Raw genomic sequence first — 18,778 nt, 5'->3', positions numbered from 1 at the left:
GAGGTTGACTGTGGGGGCAGGTGCTCCCATCACAACAGGTATTACCAGTAGGTGCATCCAACCTTAGGGCAGAAGACGAAGGGGAGCTTGAGAGGTGGACTGAGGTCTTGGCATGGGTGCTTCCGGTGGACCTGGGGGCGGAAATCAGCGAGCCCTCCCAGTGAGGAGGAAGGGGTGGGACTGACACCAGCCTAGGGGTACCAGATTTGGCAAATAAAAACACAAAGGCGCCCAGTTTAATTTGCATTTCAGATATGAACGCCGAATAATTTTAGTATAACAATGTCCCGTTGAGATATTTGGGACATACTTCTAAAAAAAAAAAAAAAAAATCATTCATCATTTAACTGAAAGTCAACTTTAACTGGGGCATCTGGGTGGCCCAGTCGGTTAAGTGTCTGGCTTCAACTAGGGTCATGATCTGCACGGTTCGTGAGTTGGAGCCCCTGATGGGGCTTTCTGCTGTCAGCACAGAGCCCGCTCCAGATCCTTTGTCCCCCTCTCTCTCTGGCCCTCCCCTGCTCTCTAAAGTCAACTTTAACTGGAGATTCTGAGTTTTAACTGGCAAGACCCCGTCAGCCGCCCACCCCCCACAACCCCCTTCCTGCATCCACTCTTGCTGTTCCCCACTGCCCTCCTTCCCCAGGGGCCCCCCGTCTGAAGAAAGGCTCATTGTACACTTTCACTTCTGCTTCCTCAGCCACCTAAGGCCCAGCGGGAGAGCCCCGACCCTCCACCCACCCAGGGCCCATGGCCTCACCCACCTTCCACTCCCTCCCCACCCCCAGGGGACCCCCAGAAGGACCAGCTCTGCCATCCCAAGCACCAGGTAGCCTCCCCCCACCCCACCCAGTCCCCCAGGAAAGATTCAGAGTCCTAGCGGGTGAGGTGGGGCTGGAGAGTGACAAGATAGGGCGGGGGGGGGGGGGGGGGGGGGCGGGCGGGAGCCAGTGGGGGTGGGGCTCAGGACCGGTCACCTGGCCCCGGGTACAGCTTTCGCAACCGGCGGTTCCCCTTCGTCAGTGGAGGCGTCCGGGGGACGAGCCTGTGTGAGGGCAGGTCCAAGTGCACCCTCGTGCAGAGATGGCCCTGTCACTGCTGTTGGCCCTGCTGTGGGGCGGTGAGTGGGCCACGGGGCCAGAAGGGGCCTGGGTGGGGGCGTGGGCTGGGCTTGCAGCTTGAGCCCTCTGTCTCCTTCAGGGTCTCAGGCCCAGGCCCCAGGATTCTCCCTGCAAGTGCAGAGCGTGGTGACGGTGCAGGAGGGCCTGTGTGTGCACGTGCCCTGCACCCTCTCCTACCCCCGGATAGGCTGGACGGAGGACACCCCCGCCCTCGGCTCCTGGTTCGTGGTCGGGACAGACACGAACAAGGGAAGACCGGTGGCCACAAACAAGCAGGATCAAGTGCACGGCGGCTCCGGGGGCCGGTTCCAGCTCACTGGGGATCCCCAGAACCGCAGCTGCTCCTTGCTGATCAGAGACGCCCAGGTGGAGGACTCGGCACAGTACTTCTTTCGGGTGGAGAGAGGCAGTTACGTGCGGTATAATTTCGTGGAAAGCCCGTTCTATCTGGAAGTGACAGGTATGGACCGGGCTCCAGCAGGACTGGGAGGGAAACTCTCCTCCTCCCTGCCGTTCCCCAACCCCCCCCCCACACACACTGTGGGGAGCAGATCAGGGGTCACCCCTGCAGCACCCCCTCCCAGGGCTAGGATTGTGCCCTCTCTCTGCCCCAGCCCTGACACAGAAGCCCGATGTCTACGTCCCAGAGACCCTGGAAGCAGGGCGCCGGGCGACACTCATCTGTGTGTTTAACTGGGCCTTTGAGGAATGTCCAGCCCCTACTTTCTCCTGGATGGGGGCCGCCGTCACCACCCCAGGGCCCGGACGCAAACCCTCCTACTTCTCAGTGCTTTCTCTCACACCGAGACCCCAGGACCACGGCACCCACCTCACGTGCCGGGTAGACTTCTCCAGAAAGGGCGTGAGCGCAGAGACAACCGTTCGACTTAACGTCACCCGTGAGTCTGGTGGCCAGGGCATCAGGGTGTGCAGACAGGCACGGCGGGATGTGGCCGGGCGGGGGCATCCAGACAGGTCGGTGGGGAGTCGCATCACGCTGCCTCGGCCCTGGGAGGGCTTGGGGACGCCATCTGCTCCCCAGCCACAAGCATCTTTGACACCAGCTCGTCACTAGCCTCCCGGAGGATATCACGCTTTCTTTTCCCCTCCGAGGGGGTTCCCTCTTACTGCCAGGAGCCCCACGGTCCTCCCCCAAGCCAGGTCTCAATCTTGTTGCAGATGTCCCCAAAGACCTGGTTATCAGCGTTTCCAGAGCCAAGGCATCAGGTACGTATTGAGGGCCTGGGAGGGTGGGGCTGGTCCTCTGCGGAGGGTGGAGGTGAGGGAGACAGAGGGTGAGGGACACTCTGTTCCTCCTTCAGCTTCTCTCTCTCTCTCTCTCTCTCTCTCTCTCCCGGCTTCTGTCTCTGCAGCCCCGGAGCCCCAGGGAAACAGCCCACATCTGGAAGTCCAGAAAGGCCAGTTCCTGCAGCTGGTCTGTGCTTCCGAGAGCCAGTCCCCTGCCACCCTGAGCTGGGCCCTGGAGGACAGGATCCTCTCTTGGTCTCACCCCTGGACCCCCGGCCCCCTGGCTCTGGTGCTGACCCGGGTGATGCCTGGGGATTCAGGCTGCTACACCTGCCGAGCAGAGAACAGGCGTGGCTCCCAGAGCCGCACCCTGAACCTCTCCGTGCAGTGTGAGTGCGACCATCAGGAGCCTGGTTTCCAGAAAGGGAGAAGGAAGAGGGGGGCTGGGGCTGGGGGGCAGGGCCCCGGAGCTCGAAAGGGACCCGGAACCCCAGGCTGGGGGGGCTAACAATGCCGATTCCAACTCCAACGTGGGTTTTCCACCACACCACCAAACAATTCTCTGGCGCCAGCTGGGTGTTCTGCAACTCAACTCGGTTGAACACTGTCTACCTGGAGGTGGTGGCAGATCTCACAGGTGAAGGGCTCAGTCCCGCAAGGTCCCCCCCGCTCCTTGGGCCCCCACCTCAGAGGCCAGTCACAAGCCGAGTCGACCAACTGGCTCTAGATCGGAGTTTCCCATGACCCCCCCACCCCCACCTTGAATTCAATTGATTTGATAAAATGGGGCACAGAACTCAGAGGAACACTGCACTTACTGGATGGGGGGGGTCATTATAAAATGATACAACAGCAGACAGAAGAGATGCGTGGGGGGCAAGGCCGTTGCCCGCGTACCTCCCCGTGTTCACCAGTAGGGAGGCTCTTCAAACCCCATTCTCTTGGGTTTTTATGGAGGCTTCGACACGGAGGCAGGATTGACCAAAGCTTTGGCCACTGCCATCCGATCCCACCTGCAATCGCTCTCCCTTCCCCGGAAGTCAAGGCAGGGATGGAAAGTCCCAAAGCTTCAGTCATCGAGGTTGCTTCTCTGGCCACCAGCCATCCCCCCCCCCCCCCCAAGGTGCTTTCCAACGGTCACCTCATTTACATCAACCCAGGTGTGGTTTGAAAGGGGTTTGTTATGAATATCAAGACACCTTTATCGCTCTCGTCTTTTAGGAAATTCCGAGGGTTTTAGGAACTCTATGCCAGGAATGGGAGAGATATGTATATTTATTTAATTTTTTTAAGTTTATTTATTTTGAAAGAAAGAGTGTGTGTGTGTGTGTGTGTGTGAGCAGGGGAAGGGCAGAGACAGAAGGAGACAGAGAATCCCAAGCAGGCTCCATGCTGTCAGCGGAGAGCCCGATGTGGGGCTTGAACTCACAAACCGTGAGCTCACGACCTGAGCCAAAACCAAGAGGCAGACACTTAACTGACCGAGCCACTCAGGTGCCCTTATATATTTTATTATAAATCACAAGCATAGAGACCAGCCCTTCTTACCAGTCTGTTCCCTTGGGCCACTCAGTGGAGAATCAGTCACTAGGTGATTCCATGCTCGGCCGCCCTGCCCTCTTTGTCTCCAAGGACCGTTCTCTGCCCTGAGGGAACCCCCCTCCCCTCCCTTCTAGAGCCGGCACCCTGTCTCTGTTTCAGATGCCCCAGAGAACCTGAGAGTGATGGCCCTACAAGCAAACAGGACAGGTATGAAGGGGGACAGAGAACCTGGGGCCTCTCGGTGCCACACTGGGGGCCTCGGCGTCTGGAATGCTGCCATGCAAAAGGGTCCCTGTGCCCTCAGCTGAGCCTCTGATCTTGCCTCTTCCTTCCCGCAGTCCTGGAAAACCTTGGGAATGGCACGTCCCTCCCAGCCCTGGAGGGCCAAAGTTTGCATCTGCTCTGTGTCGCCCACAGCAACCCCCCAGCCCAGCTGAGCTGGGCCCTGCGGGGACAGACTCTGAGCCCCTCCCAGCCCGCAGACCCCGGGATCCTGGAGCTGCCTCAGATACAAACGGAGCATGAAGGAGTCCTCACCTGCCGAGCTCAGAACTCGCTGGGCTCCCAGCACGTCTCCCTGCTTCTCTCTGTGGTCTGTGAGTGTGGGGACCCCCGGGGGCGAGACGCACGGGGCCTGGGGAGCAGAGGCGCCGCTGACCCTGCCCCTCCCCCCCCCCTTGCAGGCCCCCCGAGGCTGCTCGGCCCCTCCTGCTCCTGGGAGGGCGAGGCGCTGGGCTGCACCTGCTCCGCCCAAGCCCGGCCGGCCCCCACCCTGAGCTGGCGGCTAGGGGAGGGGCTGCTGGAGGGGAACCACAGCGACGCTTCCTTGACCGTCACCTCCAGCTCCGAGGGGCCCTGGGCCAACAGCTCCCTGAGCCTCAGGGGACCGCTGGGCTCCGGCCTCAGACTCAGCTGCGAGGCCCGGAATGCACATGGGGAACAGAGCGCCGCGGTCCTGCTGTTGCCAGGTCTGCGGGCCAGCTGGAGGCCCCACCCCCACCCCCGACGAGTGGAGGCTGAGTGGGGGCAGGGGCAAGGTCCTGTGGTTGGAGCAGGACCTGGGAAGGTGCACGTGGCACCTGCGGCTGGGAATGCAGAGGGCAATCCAAACTGGGAGGCCTGTCGCCTGGGCCCTGGGCGCAGAGGGGTTTCCAAGACTTGGACAGAAGGGGTTGCAGATAAAATTCCTGGAATGGGAGCTGGAACCTGAGTGCCCGGTGGCAGGTGGGCATGAGGCCCCACGTTAACGGGGGAGGCTCAGAGCTGGCTGACCGTCTCCTTGCACAGATAAGAAGGGACTCCTCTCAAAGGCGTTGGGTAGCGGAATATTTCTGGGAATGGGCATCACGACGCTCCTTTTCCTCTGCCTCATCCTGGTCACGTGAGTTAGGAGCCTGCGCGATGGGGCGTGGGATCCGGGGCTGGGGACCGGGGAAGTGCCAGGGCGCACAATCAAGGGTCTTGTTCCCCGGGCAGGAAGACTCTGAGGAAGAAACAGGCCCAGGCAGGGACTCCGGCCCACGCAGGGACTCCGGCCCAGGCAGGGACTCCGGCCCAGGCAGGGACTCCGGCCCAGGCAGGGGCTCCGGCCCAGGCAGGGGCTCCGCCGAAGCCCAAGGCCACGCGGAGAAGCACGATCCTGGACTACATCAACGTGGTCCCCAATCCTGGTCCCCTGGTGAGTGGCTCCGTGTGCTGCCTCTACTTTCCCTGCTCAGACTCCCAGCCCTCGCCCTCGCCCCTCCCCTGCCCTGTCCCAACCCTTTTCCCCCAAGGGACATCAAGGTGGAAAAGGTATGGGTGTTGGATTCGAGTCCTGTGAGATCTTGACCAAATCACTCGCTCTCTCTGAGCCTCCATTTCTTCCTCTGCTTCCTTCGAGAGCTGGTTTGAGGATGAGAACACATCATGCACTTGCTCAAAATGTAGCAGCTCGCCCGTTCTTATCACCCCGATGAGGTTACTAATTCTAATTAATGATGTGATCATTCTTAATATCATGGAGAGTCCGTGTATTTAGTGATGAAGAGCGCGGCTCTGAAGTCAGCTCGTCCGGGTACACTCTTGGTTTTATCGCAGTGTGTTCTTGGACAAGTCTCTTAACTTCTCTGTGCCTTAGTTTAAAATGGGGGAAATGGGGGCGCCTGGGTGGCTCAGTCCTTAAGAGTCTGACCTCAGCTCAGGTCATGATCTCATGGTCTGTGAGTTTGGGCCCCGCATCGGGCTGTGTGCTGACAGCTCAGAGCCTGGAGCCTGCTTCGGATTCTGTGCCTTCCTCTCTCTCTGCCCCTCCCCTGCTTGCACTCTCTCTCTCTCAAAAATAAACATTAAAAAAAATTTTTTTAAAGAAAATGGGAGAAATAGTAGTATCTATTACCTAGGATCATTCTAAGTACTCGCTATGCTCATGGAACCTGTAAACATTTAGAATAGTAGCCGGCACCTAGTAAGTGTTCTACAAATGCCGGATAGTTTTAGGACAGAACATTTATTTGTTTATTTACTTATTTATTTTTATTTTTACTTTTTTTAAGTTTATTTAGAGGGGAGGTGCGCATGCGCACAAGCAGGGGAGGGGCAGAGAGAGAGAGAGAGAGAGAGAATCCCAAGCAGGCTCCCTGCTGTCAGCACAGAGCCTGATGCGGGGCTCAAACGCACATCAGATCACGACCTGAGCCGCACATCAGATCACGACCTGAGCTGAAACCAACCGCCCCCCCCCCCCCCCCCCCCCCCCCCCCCCCGCCAGGCGCCCCCAGGAGAGAACATTTATATGCTGATGACTCCAAATCTCTCAAACTCACCCTTGACCTTTAGACTCCTATCCAACGGTCCGGGCGGCATGTCTGTTTGAGTGTCTAACAGGCGTCTCGGATTTAGCCCGTCCGAGTCGAATTTAGGACTAACTCCACTGCTTACGCTCTCCAATGCGGCCCGGCTCGGCAAACAGCACCACGTCCGCCTGGCTGCCCAAGCCCGTCTTTCGCTCCTCTGTCCTCCACCACCCCACGATCAACCCATTAGCAAGACCCCCTTCCCAATACACCCAAACCGCCTCTTCCGGTTCTGCCACTTCCTGTGTGTGCCCCCCTGCTTCCGCTCTCTTTCCGTGTGCATGGTATCCTTTAAAAACCCAAATAGGGAGGCCCCTGGGTGGCTCAGTCGGTTAAGCGTCTGAGTCCTGATTTCAGCTCATCATGATCTCACCTTTGGTGAGTTCGAGCCCAGCATCAGGCCCTGTGCTGACGGTGCAGAGCCTGCTTGGGCTTCTCTCTCTCTCTCCCTCTCTCTGCCCCTCCCCTTCTCTCTCTCTTTAAATAAACTTAAAAAAAAAAAAACCAAATAGGGACAACTAACCCCCGTGGAATACTACTCAGCCATCATAAGGAACAAATGATTGAAAGAAGCTACTGGTTGAAAAAACCTTAGAGACAAAAAAAAAAAAAAAAAAGGAAAAATGCTGATCTCCAATGGTCACATATGCAGGATTCCATGTTTATAACACCCTGCAAACGATCGGATTGTAGAGACCGAGGACAGAATTAGTAGTGGCCAGGTTTAGGGACAGGAGGGCAGTGAGGACTAGAGAGGAGCAGCAGGTGGGGAGAGCTTTGTGGGGAGGAACAGTTCTGTGTCTTGACTGTGCTGTGGGCTGCACGGATCTCCGTGTGTGTGTTCGCTCTGGCTGCCATAGCAAAGGACTGCAGCCAGGGTGACTTAAACCACAGACATTGTTTATTGTTTGTTCCTGCCCCAAGATGTAATCCTAGTTCTTTTTTTTTTTTTTAATTTTTTAATGTTTATTTATTTTTGAGAGAGAGAGAGAGAGAGCCAGAGCCAGCAGGGGAGGGTCAGAGAGAGAGGAAGACCCACAATCCGAAGCAGGCTCCAGGCTCTGAGCTGTCAGCACAGGGCCCGAGGCGGAGCTCGAACTCATAAAACGTGAGATCATGACCTGAGCCGATGTTGATCACTTAACTAAGCCACCCAGGCGCCCCAGTCCCAGTTCTTAATTAGTGTCTGGTGCATGGTGAGCTCTCGAGTATTTGTGGAAGGAGGGAAGGAAGGAAGGACACAGGGAGAGAAGGAGGGGAGGGAGGGAAGGGAGGAAGGAGGGGAAAGAGAGAGGGAGGAAGGAGAGGAGGGAGGGAAGAGGGGAAGGGAGGAAGGAGGGGAGAGAGAGGGAGGAAGGGGAGGAGGGAGGGAGGGAAGGAAGGGGGAGGGAGGGAGGAAAGAGGGGAGGCGGGAAGGAAGAATAGAAGGAGGGAAGGAAGCCTGGGAGTTTCTCTCCCAGGCTCGCAATCGCAATCGGAACCGGAACCAGAACCGGAAGGCCATGCCGAGCAGTCCTTCCCAGGCCTCTCCTCCAGGCGCTCCCTCCCAGGAATGTAAGAAAAACCAGAAGGAGCTACATGCTGCTCCCCACACTTATCCAGGACCCAGATCATCCACGCAAGCCTCAGAATCAGAGAGTAACCAAGAGAATCTCCATTATGCTGCCCTCACCTTCTCGGGCCTCAGACCCTGGGACACCTGGGAGTCCAAGGACACAGGCCCGGAGTACGAGGACATCAAGTTTCACTGACGGTCTCCCGGGCTGCAGGGCTGGGATCCAGGGTAGGCGGAATGGAGAGGGTGAGGAAGACAAGCATCCTCTCTCTCTCTCTCTCTCTCTCTCTCTCTCTGTCTCCCTCACCCTCTTGGTCTCCAAGCATGGGTCCTCCCATTCCAGACCCGATCATTTGGAAAAGCTGGATGCATCTCTCTGGATGCACTATTCTGAGAGGCAAGAGAAATCTTCTCTGCCACCACCCCCCCCTCACCCCCCCCCCCCCCCCCCCCCCCCCCGCAGCTGATCACACAGGCTCACAGTTTCTCAAAGGTGGGAGGGACTTTAAAGGCAATTAACCTATCATCTTTGCGAGGTCAGCCAGCTAACCTCACAGGTCAAGTCTGACCCGCTGCCTAATTTCGAGCCAAGAGTGTTTTCCACATTTTAAATGGTTGTGGGGAGGGGCCAGCTCAGATGGGAGAGCTTACAACGCCTGATCTCCGGGGTGGTGAGTTCAAGCCCCAGGTCAGGTGTAAAGATTACTAAAATAATAATACTAATAAACTTAAAAAAATAAATGGGAGCGGGGAATCGAAAGCAGAAAAATGTTTCCTGATACGTGCTAAGGATATGAAATTCCAATTCCGGTGTCCATAAATAAAGTTTTATTGGATCACAGTTGCGCCCATTCAAAAGAATGCAGGACTCTGGCCCACGGCAGGCAGAGCTGAGTCCGAGATGTCTGCTGTCTGGGCATCTGCAGGAAGAGTTTGCAGAATCTTCACCTAAAGTAAACACAGCCACTTATTTTTACAGAAGAGGAACAGAAGCAGATGTTCAGAGTGAGTTCAAGAGCAGCCACCGTAAAGATGTCCTGCTAGGCGACAAGACAGGAAGTCCCTCAGGGCAAGGACACCACGTGGAGACTGGGCACAATTGTGCCCTCCAACCCATGAACCTGAGGAAGAACGATCGCAGGAGGGCATGGTACTGGGAACGCTCTCAAAATGTAATGGAAAGCAAAGCTCACCATGTACTCTGAATCAACCAGCCGGTGAAGAGAGAAGATGGGTCTATTTTCCGAGGGGAGCAGGTCCTTCCTCCTTCCCCAGAGGTCAGAGTCCTAATTGCTTCACAGAAAGCTCTCATGGGGGATGGTTGCTACTTGCCAGGCAGAAAATTGAGGAGCCCAGAAGAGATGTTGGCCTTTGCATTAAAAAAAAAAAAAAAAAAGTTGGGGGCACCTGGGTGGCTCAGTCGGTTGAGCGGCTGACTCTTGGTTTTGGTTCAGGTCATGATCTCCCGGGTTGTGGGTTCAAGCCTGGCATGGGGCTCTGTGCTGACAGAGCGAAGCCTGCTTGGGATTCTCTCTGCCCTCTCCCCTGGCTCTCACCCTCTCTCTCTCTCTCTCTGTCTCTCTCAGAAATAAATAAATAAACATTTAATAAATAAATAAATAACAGGGCGCCTGGGTGGCTCAGTTGGTTAAGCGTCCAACTTCAGCTCGGGTCACAATCTCATGGTTCGTGAGTTTGAGACCCACGTGGGGCTCCATGCTGACAGCTCAGAGCCTGGAGCCTGCTTCGGATTCTGTGTCTCCCTCTCTGTCTGCCCCTCCCCTGCTTGCACTCTCTCTCTCTCTGTCTCAAAAATAAATAAACATTTTAAAAATTTGATAAATAAATAAATAACAATAATAATAAAAATAAAGCCACACTGGAGAAATCTGTGGAACCAAGAGCGTGTCCACACCCCAACAGCTGCCTGGCTCTAAAAATCTTTCCCCACTGCTTTGCCATGCTGCCTGAAGGGGGCGCTCTTGAGCGAAAAGGACTCGGAGCCTTGGGGGGCTTTTGGCTGGACTGGGACATAAAAGGCCCGTCTCTGACCATGCTTGTGGTCCACAGGGTCAAGAGGTAAAGAGCAGGGAAAGGGTTAGAGGGGAGGGCATATCATTTCAAAGGGTGGCAGCTTCCACGAAGAGGAAGGAGCTGGTGGTGGACAGGTTCACGTTTTCCCAGGTATTTGGCTAAGGTCCTGAGGCTTTGTGTCCTGAGAGAGAATAACCGGATGTTCGCAGACAAGCCCCACTTCACCTAAACCCTCTCAAATTCCAGAGCTATTGATCTGTGGAGACATTTGTAACACCGACTAACACATATTGAGCACTTACGCCAGGCGCTTCGGTGAATGCTTATTATATTATCCCACTCAACACAGAAACTCTTAAGGGAATTTTTGACTGAAGACTGGGGAAGTCTCCCTTCATCTTGCCAGATCCCAATTAACTGGTTCATGTAAGGCAGCCCGAAAAGGTTCAGAACTTTAAGAAAGAACAGATGTTGGGCGCCTGGGTGGCGCAGTCGGTTAAGCGTCCGACTTCAGCCAGGTCACGATCTCGCGGTCCGTGAGTTCGAGCCCCGCGTCAGGCTCCGGGCTGATGGCTCGGAGCCTGGAGCCTGTTTCCGATTCTGTGTCTCCCTCTCTCTCTGCCCCTCCCCGTTCATGCTCTGTCTCTCTCTGTCCCAAAAATAAATAAAAAAAAAAAAAAATAAAAAAAAAAAACGTTGAAAAAAAAAAAAAAAAGAAAGAACAGATGTTAATCCAGAAGAATTTAACAAAACCTCTTAATTTGTCTACCCAAGGTAATCGTCAGTACTAATGAGCTGAGGGGCGCCTGGGTGGCTCAAGACAGTTGAGCATCTGATGTTTGGTTTTTTTTTAAGTTTATTTATTTATTTAGAGAGAGTGTGTGGGAGGGGCAGAAAGAGAGGGAGGGAGAGAGAGAATCCATACTGTCAGCGCAGGGCCTGATGCGAGGCTCGAACTCGCGAACCGCCAGAACGTGACCTGAGCTGAAACCGAGAGTCGGATGTTCAACCCACTGAGCCACCCGGGCACCCCAAGCATCTGCCTCTTGATTTTGGCTCAGGTCATGATCTCAGGGTCGTGGGATCGAGCTCTGTGTGGGGCTCCACATTGAGCATGGAGCTGGCTTAAGATTCTCTCTTTCTCTCCCTCTGCCTCCCTTCCCTATTCATGCGCTCTCTCTCTCTCTAAAATAAAGTAATAATAATAAAATAAAATAAAAATATAATAATAATAAGCTGATTCTTGCACTGGTTTCTTAGCCACTACTGGCAAGATTTATCTAATTCTGTTCATCCTTCTAGGGACTAAAGATCCCTTCTCTCCACCCCGCCCCCCCATAATCTTAGAAAGACAAAAACAAAAAACAAAAAGCAAATCTTCCACAGTGGCCAGCTGCGTGGACACAGTCTGGTCGCTGCTTCCTCCAGAGATGAGGTGACAGACTCTCTCCCTCTCTCTTTTTTATTGTTTATTTACTTTTTTTTTTTTTTTTTTTTGAGAGAGAGAGAGTGAGTGGGGGAGGGACAGAGTGAAAGGAGACACAGAATCTGAAGCAGGCTCCAGGCTCCGAGCTGTCAGCACAGAAGAACCTGAAGCAGGGCTTGAACTCAGAGACAAGATCATGACCTGAGCCAAAGTCAGTCGCTTAACAGACTGAGCCACCCAGGTGCCCCTGGGCTCTCCTCTCTTTGTACCTGAAATGATTGACAGGACTCCTGTCCAATCACAACTTTTCTCCTCATTCGAGCCACTAAGAGGCAGGTTCTGACTTTTCTCTAATACAAATGTTACAGAGAAGTTAGCATGTGAAAAAAAATTTTTTTTTCAACGTTTTTTATTTATTTTTGGGACAGAGAGAGACAGAGCATGAACGGGGGAGGGGCAGAGAGAGAGGGAGACACAGAATCGGAAACAGGCTCCAGGCTCCGAGCCATCAGCCCAGAGCGTGACGCGGGGCTCGAACCCACAGACCGCGAGATCGTGACCTGGCTGAAGTCGGACGCTTAACCGACTGCGCCACCCAGGCGCCCCAGCATGTGAAAATTTTGATGACTTAGGGCCAGATGTGAAAACTGAAGACCAGCTCATAACTTTTTTCCTTTTATTAATCACAGCTTGCAAAACTTCCTTCTTGTGAATGAAATGGCCTGAGCTTTGTGGTACCAAGATCTCCTGGTGACAGTTTAACAAATCACTCTGGTTCTCAGATGAAGATCACTGTGCAGCAAATAATGAAGAGGGAGAAAGAAAGGGGAGGGGGGAGACTTTGAGATGGAATTTTCCAAGGGTTTCGTGATGCAGATATTACGATCTCTGCTTTATAGCTGAGCAAACTGAGGCACCGGAAGGTTGCAGACGTGCCCAACACCACATGATTAGTAAGATTCAATCCCAGGCAATCTGATTCTGGAGCCCAGGCTCTTAGTCATGATCCTATATGGGCCTCCTGATGAATTGTTGACCAGAGGTGTGGCTGGGCACCTGGGTGGCTCGGTCAGTTAAGAGATTCTTGGTTTCAGCTCAGGTCATGATCTCACGGTTCATGAGTTGGAGTTTCTCTCTCTCCCTCTATCTGCCCCTTCACTCTCTCTGGAGCTCTCTCTCTCTCAAAGCAAATAAATGAGCTTAAAAAAAAAGAGGTGTGGCAGGTACAGCACATGGGAAGGACAAAGGATTTGTCCTTGTGTCCAGATTCTACCACTTACTAGCAGAGTAAGTGTAGGCCAAGTGAGTTTCCCTCTCGGAGCCTCTATTTCCCCCTGTATTCAAATGACGGTAACACCCTTGCTCAAAAGTGGGTTGTAATGACTGAATAGAGACTGTAAATATAGTGTATAAACTGTAAAGCATCATTTAGACATTAACTATGCTTATCTGAGTACAACGAAGTAGGATTATTTAAGTATGGTGGAGAGCCTTCAGAAGAACAGAGAATTTATCTATCGGGATCCAAATCTCACGTTTGTTGAATGGCAACTATAATATGTGAAATCTTCTCAGCTCGTAAGAGGCTGCCCATTTGCATTAGCCATGGCGCCCCAGTCTGCAGGGGGGTTGCAAACAGCTTTGGAGAATAAGATACAGAGCGAGGGCGAGCACTGTGGTCACTGTCTCCCGTGCTCTTTCTGTTCTTCCTCCCATAGTCACCGTAGGAGCCCCGATTGGGCTGTTATTGGGTAGCTGGTGATATACCAGGGAGACCCCCTCAGACCTGTTTTGCCTTCTTCAGTGAGCCAACACCCACAGCATGAAGTACAACAGTGAATTAGGTGCAAGGATTCAAGTTGGCCACTAGGAGCCAGTATGCACAGAGTGAGAGAATTAGGGACTCGGCTTAGGATCACCCAATGCAATCCCCTCATTTTAGAGATGGGGCTTAGAAAGAGGGACAGGGTCTTGCCTAAGGCCATGCGGCAAAATGGAGGAAGTGAAACTCATACCCAGCCAGGTCCTAGAATGGATGAGCATTGACTGCACAGCATGAATCCCTTTTAACAAATTTGGAGCGGGGAGGATGCCGGAGGGGCTTCTGTTTCCATTCCTGTACCCCCAAATCCTGCTATGAGAGCCACCTTTCAAAGTTTGTATGACCTAGGACATTTCTTTTTTTTTTTTGTAAGTTATTTATTTATCTATTTTGAAAGAGAGAGAGAACAAGCGGAGAAGAGGCAGAGAGAGAGGGAGAGAGAGAGAATCCCAAGCCGGTTGGGCACTTTCAGCTCAGAGACCAACTTGGAGGGCTCAGTCTTGCAAACCGTGTGATCATGACTTGAGCTGAAATCAAGAGTTAGATGCTTCACCGACTGAACCACCCAGGCGCCCTGACTTGGGAAATTTCAAGAGTGCGTTGCTAGGGCAACAGGTTTGGCTAGGGGTCACTAACTTTGAAATATGTGAGCTAAGGTCCTGACTTACCAATAACGACTTGGGACTCGGAGGGAGCGAGGACGGTGTTATCCGGGACTCTGGGGAAGGGCAACGTTGTGTAAATGAAAATATGAGTGACAACAGGCTTGGAGGCAGAAGACCCAGCCTGGACTTTCCCCCTTGTCACGCAGTCTCTATAACCAATTCACTAGGAACTATCAGCCCCAGGAAGTATAAATACAAAACAGCTCTATGTTTCTGATCACTGATCCGATCATTCTCTCTCAAAACATTTTTTTCTCAGGTCATCTGACTGGCTCAGTCAGTGGAGCATGTGACTTTGATCTCAGGGTCATGAGTTCAAGTCCCTATTGGGCATAGGGCCTGCTTTGAAAAAAAAAAAAAAAGAATATTTTTCTTCTCAGCTCCTAACTATGTCTCAGATACTCTGCTCAGCCTGGTCTTAAGCCTTCCCCTCAGATTCCTCTCCATCCAGTAGTGGTTCAAGCTGGGACTTGCCTCCTTGGAGAAGAGAGGGACACCAATCATCCTGGACACATCTTTTCTCCATCCTCATTTAAAGCCCTGATTTCCCAAAGTTTAGGGGCCTAGAGGAGGGATGGGCATGGGGACAAGTGACTCTTGACCCGACTGGCCACAGCAGTAGCTTCTTGTTGGCTGAAGCCTTCTCCGGGCTAACCCTGGATGTGTCCAAAGACTGGCTCTCTTGCGGAGCAAGAACGTGAGAACCTGGGTGGGTCCAGTGAGGTTTTCTGAACTCCTCTGTTTTGTTTTTTTGTTTTTTAATTTTATTTTTTTAAGTAATCTCTACGTGTTGGGGCGCCTGGGTGGCTAAGTCAGTTAAATGTCTGGCTCTTGGTTTTGGTTCAGGTTGTGATCTCACGGGTCAGGACTTAAGCACTGTGTCGGGCTCCACACTGACAGTGAAAAGCCTGCTTGGGATTCTCTCTCTCTGCCCCTCCCCCCACTCGTGCTTCTCTCAATTAAAAAAAAAAAAAAGCCTTAAAAAAAGTAATCTCTAGGGGCGCCTGGGTGGCTCAGTCGGTTGAGCGTCGGACTTCAGCTCAGGTCATGATTTCGTGGTCCATGAGTTCAAGCCCCACATCCGGCTCTGTGCTGACAGCTCGGAGCCTGGAGCCTGCTTCAGATTCTGTGTCTCCCTCTTTCTCTGACCCTCCCCTGTTCATGCTCTGTCTCTGTCTCAAAAATAAATAAACATTTAAAAAATTAAAAAAAAAAGTAATCTCTACATACAACCTGTGGCTCAAACTTACAACCCCAAGATCCACAGTCACATGCTCTAATGACTGAGCTAGCCAGGAGCCTCTGGACTCCTCTGTTTCTTTTCTTTTTAATATATACCCCTTTAAAATTTTTTAAATGTTTATTTTTGAGAGACAGACAGAGAAAGAGATAGAGACAGAGCATGAGCAGGGGAAGGGCAGAGAGAGAGACAGAACCCAGAGCAGGCTCCAGGCTCTGAGCTATCAGCACAGATCCCTACACGGGGCTCAAATTCACAAACTGTGAGATCATAACCCGAGCACATCTGAAGTCGGATGCTTAACCGACTGAGCCACCCAGGCGCCCCTGCAGGGTTCTGATTAGAAAGAAGGTATAACTTCTGGGTCAAAGTCTAAAGGTGAGCAGTCCCCCACCGCTACCTTGAAGGGTATGGGAAGAAAGCAGTGAGGTCAGAGCCTCTAGAGGTGGGGAGAGTCTCCAAGGGAGGCAAGAAAGGCGGCGGGGGAGTGGGGGTATGGGGGGGGGGGGGAAGGGGGGTATTAAGGGTGGGACGGCAGGGAGAGAAGCCCTCAAGACCAGGAGGCCCTGGTGCCTAACGGCACTTGGAAAGTCTCCCAAGTTGGAACGGTCCCCTGGAGGGGGACAGAAGTGGGGACTTAAGGGAACCCGTGAGCCCAGTAGGCTGGGAGGCCCTGAAAGTCCAGTCTTGGGACTACGCCCGAGGCCCTTGGGGGGGCAGTGGAAGGAAGGGGCTGAACCTAAGGCGGGGATGGGGCAACGGGGCTCCCTGGTGGGCCATGGAGACGCCTGCGCGGGATTCCCTCCCTCAGCCCGGGATCCTGTCGCCCCTCCAAGCTTCGCTCGGCATCTCCAGGCCTGGGCTAGGTATCCCCGGACGCAGCAGACGCCACCCTGCGGAAGTAATAGCCATCGACTCCATTGAATTCCATAGCAAGAAAGTCCGGAGTAAGCCCTGAGAGAGGACAACCAATCAGAGAGCGAGCCGAGTTCGCGCTCAGAAATATAGCCAATTAAAGAGCGAGGGTGCCGGCTCGCGGATCTGCGGGATGCAGGGAGGGGACTCGGGGGCAACGCGAGCTCACTCACCAATCAGAGCCGAGAATGACCGTCTCGCGCGGCTGTCTAACACGGAGTGGGCGGAGCTCAAACGCAACGCTGCTGGAGTTTCCCCACGAATCGGAAGTTTCGCTGCCCCCGACGCAGGAGTTGATTGGTCACTTGCAGAACTTGCCTCCCAATGTTGGAAAACGGATGCAGGCCATTCCCGTAGAGACACTAGAGCCCGCCTCCGCTCCCTAGCGTGGGAGGAGGGCCTTAAAGGGCCAGGTTCTTGGTAAGTCGACGTCGGACCTCTTCACAGAAATAGAAACAGTAGCAGAACAAAATCGAAAGCCATTCCATTATGTTGGAATTGACCAGGAAGGGCTATCTCTCGAAGAAACAGGGGACCCCAAAAGTTTAAGCAGTTTGCTTTAGGTCACGGACTTGTAAGTAGCGGAGCGGGGATTCGAACCTTCATTTCCAAGCCCTGTGTCTCGACAAAATAGCCACGCCTCTTTGGGATACGACATAACCAAAGGATGAGACCCGAATCCTAATCACACTCGCTGAGAAAGTCTTGGCTTCAATGATAAAATCTTTTCGGTCCAGCCACCTGGCCTTTGCTCACACCATTTCTTCTCACTCTAGACCTAGCCCAAAGGCCACCTCCCCTAAACAAAACACACAAAAAAACCAAAAACGAAACCAACCAACCAACCAACCCTGCCCCTTGCTGGCAGGCAGCAAAGTTTTCCTGACCCCCTTCCCTCACGTCACCCCTTTGCCCCCAGGCAGCACTCCCTTCCCTCCCGGGCTTGGGGCTCTCACTGGCCTGTTCCAGTGTCCCGGCTCTGATCGCCCTGGAATGTTACCGTCCGTCCATCTCTGTGCCTGTCCCCCACCCCTCAAGTCAGCCCTTCAAGGACCGGTGATACCTCCGAGCCATCAGCATCATCCAGCACAGGACCTGGATTGGAGAGAAGGGCAAAAAGTGAAAGCTCGTATCTGGGCTTTCCCTTCCTTAAGGTGGGATGTCGTGAACCTTCTAGTTAAAAAAAAAAAAAAAAGAAAGAAAGAAAGAAAAGAAAAGAAAAGAAAAATCATATTCACTGGTCTGGCTGAAAACTTTGCATTATCCTCGATTCCTCATGAACTTATCACCCCCAGCAGCCCTGCTTGCTACAGGTTCTAACAAAATACCTTCTAAATCCCTTCACATCTTCCCATTCCCACTCCCCTCCCTACAAGTCACTGCCACCCCTTGCCTGGAGGATAGCGGCAATTTCCCTGGGCTTCCTGCAACCACTCTTGGCGTTCACCACAGCCTATTCTCCAAACCGCTGACACTGTGCTTTGCTTAAAACATAAATCAAATTATGTCACACTTCTGCTTCCAAATGTTCAAAGTCATCTCAATGTTCTAAGAAAAAAAAAAAATCCAGTGTCTCCACTGCAGCCTACCAGGTCCTACATAATCTGGCTCCTGCTCGTGTCTCCCATCAACAGCACAGATATGAGCCAGGCTGTGGAGTTCAGATCTCACTTGTGCCACTGACTAGCCCTGTGACCTTGAGTAACTTACTTAGACCCCTTGAGGCAAGGGCTGATCACCTGTGAAGTGAGGATTAAATGAGTTAGAATTACTAATTAAAAGAGACCTCTACTGTATAAAATAACTAACTAGTATTCCTCAAAATGGTCAAGGTTGTGAAAAGCCAGCAAAGACGAGAAGCTGCTGTACCACAGACGAGTCTGGTAAATGGTATCCTGCACCAGTTCTAGAACAGAAAATAGAGGACATTAGTGTGGGAACTGGTAAAATCCAGTAAGTCTGGAGTATGGTTAACAGTCATGTCAGTTTCTTAGTTGCAATGAATGTTCCACGACAATGGAAGAAGATACACAGTAAGCAAAGCTGGGTGAGGACTGTATGGGAGCTCTCCTTATTATCTTTATAATTTTTCTGTAAATATAAAAGTATTCCAGGGGCCCCTGGGTGGCTCAGTCGGTGAAGCACATGACTTTGGCTCAGGTCATGATCTCGAAGTTCATGAGTTGGGGCCCCGTGTAATGACAGCTTGGAGTCTGGAGCCTGCTCCGGATTCTGTGTCTCCTTCGCCCTCTGCTCCTCCCGGGATCATGCTCTGTGTCTCTCTCAAAAATAGATAAACATTAAACAAATTTTAAATAAAAGTATTCCAAAAGAAAAATTGTATTTAAAAGCAAAGAGACCTATCCCTCACCCCCT

General features: G+C 52.9%; 1 protein-coding gene and 1 long non-coding RNA gene across 9 annotated transcripts; one reads left to right on the top strand and one right to left on the bottom strand.

Moving 5' to 3' along the window:
- Positions 1-1,003: 1,003 nt before the first annotated feature.
- On the top strand, positions 1,004-10,188 carry SIGLEC10 (sialic acid binding Ig like lectin 10). 8 transcript variants are annotated; one of them, XR_008423302.1, is made up of 12 exons: positions 1,005-1,120; positions 1,201-1,581; positions 1,736-2,020; positions 2,301-2,348; positions 2,495-2,758; positions 4,071-4,118; positions 4,250-4,507; positions 4,595-4,879; positions 5,199-5,292; positions 5,388-5,589; positions 8,206-8,546; positions 9,280-10,188. XR_008423302.1 is itself a non-coding variant. In XM_053905696.1 (12 exons), exons 1-11 carry the CDS (start codon positions 1,084-1,086, stop codon positions 8,494-8,496), a joined length of 2,019 nt encoding a protein of 672 aa, XP_053761671.1. In that variant the 5' UTR covers positions 1,005-1,083; the 3' UTR covers positions 8,497-8,528; positions 9,167-10,188. The 8 variants fall into 8 exon arrangements, 6 of the variants coding, with proteins under 6 accessions (XP_053761672.1, XP_053761671.1, XP_053761670.1 ...); XR_008423303.1 differs by having other exon boundaries at positions 9,167-10,188; XM_053905696.1 differs by having other exon boundaries at positions 1,910-2,020; positions 8,206-8,528; positions 9,167-10,188.
- On the bottom strand, positions 9,081-18,218 carry LOC109252959 (uncharacterized). The gene is made up of 3 exons (XR_002074193.2): positions 16,576-18,218; positions 9,494-9,669; positions 9,081-9,248 (listed from the first exon to the last, which is right to left on the bottom strand). It is a non-coding gene; the product is annotated as an uncharacterized LOC109252959 (long non-coding RNA).
- Positions 18,219-18,778: the final 560 nt, after the last annotated feature.

This window comes from Panthera pardus, unplaced genomic scaffold, assembly GCF_024362965.1.
Source record: "Panthera pardus isolate Hobbes unplaced genomic scaffold, ASM2436296v1 HiC_scaffold_18, whole genome shotgun sequence".
Classification (NCBI taxonomy): Eukaryota; Metazoa; Chordata; class Mammalia; order Carnivora; family Felidae; genus Panthera; species Panthera pardus.
The sequence above is the reverse complement of the archived record's forward strand: the minus strand, read 5'-3'. Positions and strand labels throughout refer to the sequence as shown.

Bases quoted from the DNA above. Each gene is read 5' to 3' on its own strand.
- SIGLEC10 (XM_053905695.1), top strand. From the start codon at position 1,084: ATGGCCCTGTCACTGCTGTTGGCCCTGCTGTGGGGCG. The intron at 1,121-1,200 runs GTGAGTGGGCCA...TGTCTCCTTCAG, and splicing joins GTTGGCCCTGCTGTGGGGCG to GGTCTCAGGCCCAGGCCCCA. The intron at 2,021-2,300 runs GTGAGTCTGGTG...ATCTTGTTGCAG, and splicing joins CGTTCGACTTAACGTCACCC to ATGTCCCCAAAGACCTGGTT.